Source organism: Setaria italica, chromosome IV (assembly GCF_000263155.2).
Source record: "Setaria italica strain Yugu1 chromosome IV, Setaria_italica_v2.0, whole genome shotgun sequence".
Classification (NCBI taxonomy): Eukaryota; Viridiplantae; Streptophyta; class Magnoliopsida; order Poales; family Poaceae; genus Setaria; species Setaria italica.
The window spans coordinates 33,468,233-33,477,690 of record NC_028453.1 but is presented as its reverse complement, the minus strand read 5'-3'; the positions used below and the strand labels follow the sequence as shown (position 1 = coordinate 33,477,690).

Sequence of the window (9,458 nt, the reverse complement as noted above, 5' to 3'; positions counted from 1 at the left end):
CGGTGGGCCCACCCCGCTCAGTTGACTGCTGCTACGCTCATAGGCTGGGCGTGTGGGGCCACCGATTGGGGTTAGGGGACTGGGGAGAGTCGTGGCGTGGGGAGGACACTGACGGTGAAACTTTGTTGGTGTTGACTTTTACCATTTTCGGCAGTGGGCGTGGTGGTGGACCGGACCGGATGAACCGTGTGGTGAAGCTGCTCTGTGCAAAAGTTGCAGACGCGGCAGACCAGGCCAGTAAAAAGGCTTCGGGCAGAGAACGCTCATCATCAAGATGGGTCGGGCCGGTCAAAGCCGGTTTATGGGTGGTTTATCCCGGGGGCTCGGCAAGTTCTTTTGGGTCTGATTTTTCTCCACTTGGTCACGTTGCGTCTGAGTAACAAAAAATTTTAGTATTGGGGCCGTAATATGTTTGTACACTGAAAGGTTAAAATAGCAGCCGAGAATTTTGGGTTCAAGGATTTTGTTTTTCATCTGGGTCTAGGCAGTCTGTTTTGCTTATGGAACTGAGGTCCAAATGCACACACTCAGTACCTCCGTATCAAAATATTTATCACTGTTAATTTTTTATCACGACGTTCGACCATTCATCTTATTCAAAAAGTTACGTAAATATCATTTATTTTCTAAGCTTTGTTAAGTACCCGTGGTACTTGCAGGTACTTTCTTTTCTTATCTTTTTATCAAAAAGAATTAAATAGATTTACATATAATTAAAAGACATCAAAGTAATTTCTTATTATTTTTGGTACTTGGTCCCACCAAATTGGTAGTACTTTATGGTACTTCTAATGTTTCCACCGTTCGATTTCACCGATGGACGGTTCTCAATTTTTTCAATCACTCTAAAATTTCTCTTATTTTCTTTGTATTTACTTTATCATCAAAGCTATTTGAAGCATGACATATCTTTTTGTATTTTTGCAACAAATTTTTCAATAAGACGAATGGCCAAACGTTGCAAGAAAAAGTCAACGGTGACAAATATTTTGATATCGATGGAGTACAAGCTAGGGACGAGTAGAAAAAAAAATCAATTTTATCAAAGTATAAGCTAGGGATGGGTAGAAAGAACCGAGGATTGAACTCTAAAGTCTAAACTCAAAGAAACCTAGACGAATTTTTTTTTATCATGTGATATTTTGTTCGATTCCTGCTAATGATATTTTAGTTTTTCGGAGACTATTCTTTACCCAAATTACTCTGACTGAATTTATTTTAACAAAAACGAATGCCTACTACTATTCTAAGGCTAGCTACTGCTCGCTAGTGTTCTTCTACTTATCTGGGACACAAATTAACTTGTGAGTTAAATAAATAAAATATATTTTACCAGTATATTTGGCACATAAATTGATAAACAAATAGAAGGGAAATGAGTTCCTATGTAGAAGGGAAAAAAATTAAAAGCAAAAATCTAATTCCCATCGTTACTAATGAAGATATAGAAAGCAACAACCCCTACTAGTACGACCGAGCGGTTTCTCTAGTAGTACTCCGCGATTGTATGACAAAGGAGATGTTCACTTGTATTTTCCGTAAGCAGTGCTCTTCTCGTTTGAATGAAGCCGTTGCCACGCGCCGCCGTGGCATATCAACCCATCCTTCACCTCCACCCCATGCGCGCTTGTCTAAACCGTGGAGTTCGTGCAATGTTGCGTGTATATGTCGACGGCGAGCTCACAATTCTACGCGTCCAGCGAAACACCGAAGAAGAGTGCGCCTTCCTTATTATTTCATCACCGTTGCAGCGTTCAGCCGGCAAACGTCCGCCGCCGCCGCCGTCCCTCGGCACGGCCGCGACACGGAGGAGCCGAGCTCCACCGCCCTAGCTAGGACGGCGCGAACGGCCCGTGAGGAAAGGAGCGCCGCGTGGCCGGTCGGGCGAGGCGGCGCGGTGCTGCGTCCGAGCGTGTGGACGTGGCGCAGCAGGGGCCGGGGGAGAAAGCTCCTGGCGGCGCCAGCTGCCGGCGGCTGCTTTTCCACGGGGGAAGGCGAGTCAACGGGGATCCCTGTGCCGTGCCGGACTGCTCTCTACCCTTCTTTCTCTTCGTTTCTCTTTCCTGGTGGGATGCGGCGCCACGTGGACCTACTCGGTTGGTTGCCAGGATCTTCTGACTGAGCCCGTGCGGCGGCGCGGGAGGCGCCGTAGCGGGTTGTTGTCCGCTACGGATTCCGGGCCAGTTTCAGGGCCCAAACGCTTCGCGGTGAAATCAATCCTTCGTCCGCTGGGCCGGTACCTGGCCTTTCAGCCAACCCATCACATCCAGCTCCACCCCTTTTATCCATTTTTCTCTTTCTTTTTCCAGGTGCTGTGTGCCCGTGCGCCGGTTGAAGACGCACGCGACGCCTGTGACAGGGCAAGGCACACGATCCCTATGGCCTATATTGGAGTATAGTACACTGATGAGTGCGACACCTGGACATAATAAATATGTGACGTTTCAGAGTTGCAATTAAGTTAATGGTTCTAAACCTTGTTTGCATACTAGTATTTTTTTATATATGGAGTTTTGGATATTTGGATTATTGGATATGCTATACATAATTGCTTTTTATCTCGAAATCTGTTTTCATAAAAGTACAACGTTGCTACATTTTACGATGTGTTTTCGAGACATTTGTTGGTACCCAAAATGTGTGGGGAAAAACTCGATAAATTTAGATTCTGGTGATGTGTCAACGTGGTTAAAATCCTATATTATATTTTTACACCAACACAAAAAGGATCCACAAGGCTAGTGAAATTTGCAAAGAAGGGTTGGATTCAACATTATGATGGTTCAATCTTTTCCTCGAAGAATCACATCACAAACCCCCATTTCCGGTTCTCCACGCCTTCCCGATTTAGGGTTTGTCTGAAAAATGTGATGTACCGATCTAGGATTCCACATCCCTCCTGAGATTGGAGGATCGGTCCGTTTAATTTAATTTCAATCCTAAAATCAAATCCATATCGGCCCTTTTGAGGTTACTAAAACTGACATCCAGGGCTTTTTCTATCATGCAAAATACACAAGATCGATCCTTCCACTGAGAACCTCCGTAGGATTCCTTGGATAAATGCCAAAGCCATCGAGTCAATCATGCAGGCTAGTTCCCATGCATGGGCCACTGTGACTCCGTCCCACGGAGTTTTCACGTTTCCCTCGTGCGCTGAGCCTCAGGGTTCTTTGGGAGCGTTTTTTTTTTTACAAATTAAGATATCATGGTGTGAAATCGTTTTGAAGACCAAAGAAATAAAGAACTAGAAATTAAATCAGGTAAAGCCGGTTCTTTTTAGCTTCACCGATTTCAGCATAGATGGAACCATTACGCGAGAAGCCCGAGCTCTTAATGTTTTTTTTTTTGCGAAGCGCCTAGAACACTCAATATACATGTAGAGCATGATTGATTGATTGAACTGGTATCCCTAGCCAGGCTCGGGCCATTTCCTTTGTGAGAGCATGCAAGATTCCATCTCTATATATATCTTAGCTCATAGGAGACGTAGAAACTAAGATAGTGTTTGATTCGCGCTAAGGTAACGTAAACGTAAAGGAAATCAGATTACAGTGTATTTAGTGGTGGAATGGGTGATTACCCTCTTTGTTTGGTTACACTCTGGTAACGTAATAAGATTACGGTGTGGGTGTTGTATCTGATTACAGTGGGGGAGAAGGGGTAACAAGCTTGTATATATATTATTTAGGTAAGGGATTAGATTACAGTGTAAATTGATTACAAACTGCTGCAACTAAACATATGTAATGGGATTCGTTACCTTCAGTAATCATATTATATTACATTTGAGCCAACCAAACATCACCCAAGCTTCTCTCGCGAGCCAAGTTGAACTGAATAACGGGCTCCACGTGCAGCACAAAAATTAGAGTAACTCTAGTCCTTGTTCGAACTTTGAAATCCACGTAAGCTGAACAAAGCTATTGTTCGATAGCTCGAGCGTGAACATTTTTTATTCGGCTGTGTGCGGCTGGAGACTACCGTCATGTGCCATCTCAGCTCGGTTCGGCGCGCCTGCAGCAGCCGATTTTGGCTCTGACGGCGAGAATTCGACTGCTCTAGTGTTGGTGGTTCGGTAAGAGCAGCCCACGCTTCGCTTCTCTCTCACACACACGCCGGAGCTGCTCTTAGCTCATCATATGAGCAGCAAATCAACAAGTGATCATTCGTTCCATCCTGGCCCACATTACATACTCGTCCATTCGATCGATTCATCTGCAATCCAATGTGGCAAGTGGCGACGACCGCGTCCACGAGACGTTTTCGCTGCGTTTCCCGTGAGCTTGAGCCCCTGAGCGTGAGGGATTGCTGGTGCAAATTAACAAAGCATGTCACTCCACCGGACGTACCTGTCGCATGTTATTTTACACACCTCCCGCCTGCCGTGCCGTGCCGGCGCCGGCCGGCCGGCCTCTGGTCTGCTCGGCGAAGCAAGATGGATTGAGTCTAAGATGATGGTCGATGCGTGCCAGAGCTAGCTAATAGCGTTGCATTACCCGGTCAAGGTATATTATTAACACGTTAACTACTGACATTCCTCGATCCAAGTTGCGGCCTGCAGGTAACAGCGATCGTATTCTCGTTGCCATACTAAGAGGGTGTTTGATACCCCATGCTAAAGTTTAGCACATGTCACATCGGATGTTTAGATGCTAATTAGGAGTATTAAACATAGGCTAATTACAAAACTAATTGCACAGATGGAGTCTAATTCGCGAGACGAATCTATTAAGTCTAATTAGTCCATGATTTGACAATGTAGTGCTACAGTAACCATTTGCTAATGATGGATTAATTAGGCTTAATAGATTCGTCTCGCGAAATAGCATAGGGGTTCTGCAATTAGTTTTATAATTAGCTCATGTTTAGTCCTTCTAATTAGCATCCGAACATCCGATGTAACACTACTAAAGTTTAGCACCTAGTATCCAAACACCCCCTAATACTACCGTGCGTCACTATCCTTGAACCTTTCCACCATGCATATATCCTCCAGGGGCTAGAGGTTATGTACGATGATGTAAGATGATATAATGTGGGATTTTCTATAAAAGAAAAAACTAAAAGACGGATTAGTAAAATAAACCGGTTTCGTGCATGTCACAACAACGCAACCCCCCCCCCCCCCCCCCCCCCCCAACCTCCATCGTGCCAGTACAAGCCCACACACTGTCCATTTGCCTCCCTCGTAGCCAATGATCTTCTACCTGTCGGCATGTAATCACTTGCCTCCAAATTCGTAGCCAAGCAGTATCTCACTTGCATATATATAAATACCATGCGAGTGGCGATGCCGCAGAGCGATCGCACGTTCCCACGAGCAGGTAGGAAGCAACAGCCAGCGCTCACTCACTGGTCAACTCCGAAGCAGAGCTAGCAGCTCGCCACCATGGAAGAAGTAGTGGCCGCGGCACGAGGCCTCCTCCTCACCCCCACCGCCCTCCTCCTCGTCGCCGGCCTCATCACCGTCCTCTACGCGCTGCGCCGCCGCCGCGGCGGCGGCGGCGGCCTCCGCCTCCCGCCGAGCCCCTACGCACTGCCCTTCCTGGGCCACCTCCACCTCCTCGCCCCCCTCCCGCACCAGGCGCTTCAACGCCTGGCGGCGCGCCACGGCCCGCTCCTCTACCTCCGCCTGGGCTCCGTCCCCGCCGTCGCCGCCTGCTCCCCGGCCGCCGCCCGCGAGGTGCTCAAGACCCACGAGGCCGCGTTCCTCGACCGCCCAAAGCCGGCGGCGGTGCACCGCCTCACGTACGGCGGCCAGGACTTCTCCTTCTCGGCGTACGGGCCCTACTGGCGCTTCATGAAGCGCGCGTGCGTGCACGAGCTCCTGGCCGGGCGCACCCTGGACCGCCTCCGCCACATCCGCCGCGAGGAGGTGGCCCGCCTCGTGGCGTCGCTGTCCCGGAGCGCCGCCGCCGCCGGCGAGGCCGTCGACGTGGACGCCGCGCTCATGGGCCTCACGGGTGACATCGTGTCCCGCATGGTGATGAGCCGGCGGTGGACCGGGGAGGAGGACGGCGACACGGAGCAGATGCGGACCGTGGTCGCCGAGACCGCCGAGCTCACCGGCACGTTCAACCTGCAGGACTACATCGGCGTGTTCAAGCACTGGGACGTGCAGGGAATCGGGAAGCGCGTCGACGCCGTGCACCGCAAGTTCGACGCCATGATGGAGCGGATACTGACGGCGAGGGACGCCGAGAGGCGGCGCCGGCGGGAGGAGGACGGCGCCGGCGAGGTGGGCGCCAAGGACGTGCTGGACATGCTGTTTGACATGCACGAGGACGAGGCCGCCGAGATGCGCCTCAACAGGGATAACATCAAGGCGTTCATGCTGGTACGTACGTCCATGGCTAGCTGTTTTTTTTTTCTTTTGATAGTGCAATAATATATACTCCGTATTTCGTAATTGTCAGACTAGATCCAATCAAGCATCGGGTCAAGGGAAAAACAGAGAAAAATATCATTTCCTTCCATGTGATTCATGGAAACAATGTATCCAATCCAACGCTACACTAACCTCGAGAGAACTAGCTATTTTTAGAAGTACAAAAAAGATTCCTTTTGTATTCTCCCTTTTTTAAAAGATATACTCTCTCCGTTCGAATTTTTCATTTTCTAGATGCATAGTTTTTGTTATGCTATGCATTTAGATATAGTGTGTGTCTAGATTCATACTTAGAAAAGCCAAAACAACCTACAATTTGGAACGAAGGAAGTAATAATTTTAGTAAATTCGATCAAATTTGAGCACCCTTTAATTTGGCTTATTTTTAAAATCGTTTGGCTCTAGTTCATTTTGAAAAAAAGGGTATATTTCCAACCGACACACCTCTGCAGGACATCTTCGCGGCCGGCACGGACACGACGACGATCACGGTGGAATGGGCGCTGTCGGAGCTGATCAACAACCCATCCGTCCTCCGCCGCGCGCAGGCGGAGCTCGACGCCGTCGTCGGGACATCCCGCCTCGCCGACGAGTCGGACGTCCCCAACCTCCCCTACCTGCAGGCGATCGCCAAGGAGACGCTCCGCCTCCACCCGACGGGCCCGCTGGTGGTACGCCGCTCCATGGAGCCCTGCCGGGTGTCCGGCTACGACGTGCCCGCCGGCGCGACGGTGTTCGTGAACGTGTGGGCGATCGGGCGCGACCCGGAGAGCTGGGGTCCCGACCCGCTGGCGTTCCGGCCGGAGAGGTTCCTGGAGGGGGAGAACGCCGGGCTGGACGTGCGCGGGCAGCACTTCCACCTGATCCCGTTCGGGTCCGGCCGGCGGATCTGCCCTGGCGCGTCGCTGGCCATGCTCGTGGTGCAGGCGGCGCTGGCCGCCATGGTGCAGTGCTTCGAGTGGGAGCCGGTGGGGGGCGCGCCCGTGGACATGGAGGAGGGGCCAGGGCTCACGCTGCCGAGGAAGCACCCGCTCGTCTGCACCGTGAAGGCCAGGCTCGACCCCATGCCGGGTCTCGCCGCTGATGAGGACGACGCGGCGGCGGCTGCGGGTGGGAAGTGACGTGCTGTGGCAGTCGCTGTTGTTCGTCGTGCTGGGATTGGGTTTGGGCCGTCAGGTTCTGCTTGCAAGCGAAACAGCGTCTGTGAAACAGGCTGAATCCATGTCCGTTTGTCTTGTAGTGGGCCTATGTTGGGCTAGAACGGGACAACTAAGAAGGCCACCAAATAGGAGGAATGGTGCTCACAGCCCAGGAACTTTTCAAAGCCGTCCGTCCTCTGTTTCGCGGTCGTTTTGCTCTCGAACGTTTGGTTCTTCTCCAAAAAAGCGATGAATAAGCAGCACTTGATCCTTCTGAAATTACCATTGCATAGAGATTATTACCGTTGAAAACATCGTTAAGTTCCCATTTCTTGGCATGTAACATGTTACTAAGGGTGCCTTTGGGATTTTGAACCTGTTTTTGCTTTTGTAAAAACCAAAAGCCAACCAAAAAGCTAAAAAGCTCTATGTGCTTTTGTCCAAAAGCTGCTTTTGGTCTAGTACAAATGCAAAAGCACCATCCCCTGCTTTCAAGTGCTTTTGCGGTAAAAAAATTACCCACCTGCCACTCTTTACAAAGGTAACAATTCATTTTTTTTTCCGATCTAGTTCTCCCGCAAGTCGTCCGTCACAACTCGTCCACCTCCCGCATTCGAGCGCCGCCCCCGGCGGACCGTCTCCCTCCGCTCCCGGTCGCCGGCCCTCCAGCCCGACCGCCGCACCCCGCCGTCCGCCTCCTGCCACCGGCTGCCGCGCTCGCCGGCCGCCGGCTGCCACCATTCTACGCGGCGCCTGCACGCTCTGCTCTGTGCCTCTGCCCCTGCTCTCACCGCCGTCTCGCGTGAAGTCACCAGGTACAGTCCAGATTACCGTCTATCGAGATCAACTTGCTCTGTTTTTTCCCCGATTGTCTTGGTAGCTTGTAGCGCAGATTTGCGTTATCACTTATCAGATTGGTTTAGGCAGATGTAGCGCAGAATCTGAATGAATATGACTGACTGGCTGGCTGACTGCTCCCTAGATACCTGTAGCTTGTCAAAGAAAGAAACTGAAAAACAGTTCGGCATGTGGAATTAGCTGCCGTGCTACATTACACAATTCTGCAGCTTTTGGTGGGATAGGTGGCTGATCTTACTGCAGGGTGATTCCATTTATGTTAATACCGTTTTATATTTTTTAGGATGATAGTGGCTTAAAGTCTTTTTCCTTACTTTGGATCATTTGCAATTGTTGACAGTAGGTGCATTTCCTTACTGTTTAATGTTTTTTAGGAATTCATTTTATCATATGTAGATTTTTTAGGATGGTAGTGGCTCAAAATTGTTCACATGTAGATTTGATCACATGTAGATTTTTATATTTTTAGCCACTGTCCATCTAGTTCTTATAATTTATTGAAGTCACTTGCAGCACTTTTGTTCTAGTTTTTATAATTTATTGAAGTCACAATATCTTTTGTTTGTCATATGAATTGAATCAAACAATATTTTTGACTAGTTGAAGAATGAGTGACAAGGCAGATTGGGGTGATGCTTTTTTAAGGCATTCGATTGATGCTTGCAAAGAAGAGATTGAAGCCGGGAATAGGCCGATAGGATATTGTTCTATTTATGTGGACCAATCACTTTAATGGATGAAGAATATATAAAAAAATATTTTTTTCCTTTCTAAAATTGTCATTTATATGCGAATGAGTGAACATATTATTTTATTACAAGTAATTTGCATATAAACACACCCACAGACCTTTAGGGGCATTACAGGTATTTTTTACACAACCTACAGTTTCACAGCTGCTCTAACCAAACGGTCTTCTGCTTTTCCCACAGCTACTTTCTCACAGCTACTTTTCCACAACTCACAACTCACAGCAGCTATTCCAAAAGCTACAGCCCAACCAAACACACCCTAAGTTCTGATCCAGGAATTGTTATTGTTAGTGCCATGGAAGTGCATTCATAGTGCAA

The 9,458-nt window shown here is 48.9% G+C and overlaps 1 protein-coding gene across 1 annotated transcript; it reads left to right on the top strand.

The window, feature by feature from the left end:
• The first annotated feature begins 5,392 nt into the window (after positions 1-5,392).
• LOC101785389 (cytochrome P450 93A3) lies at positions 5,393-7,512 on the top strand. The gene is made up of 2 exons (XM_012845306.1): positions 5,393-6,340; positions 6,844-7,512. Exons 1-2 carry the CDS (start codon positions 5,393-5,395, stop codon positions 7,510-7,512), a joined length of 1,617 nt encoding a protein of 538 aa, XP_012700760.1.
• Positions 7,513-9,458: the final 1,946 nt, after the last annotated feature.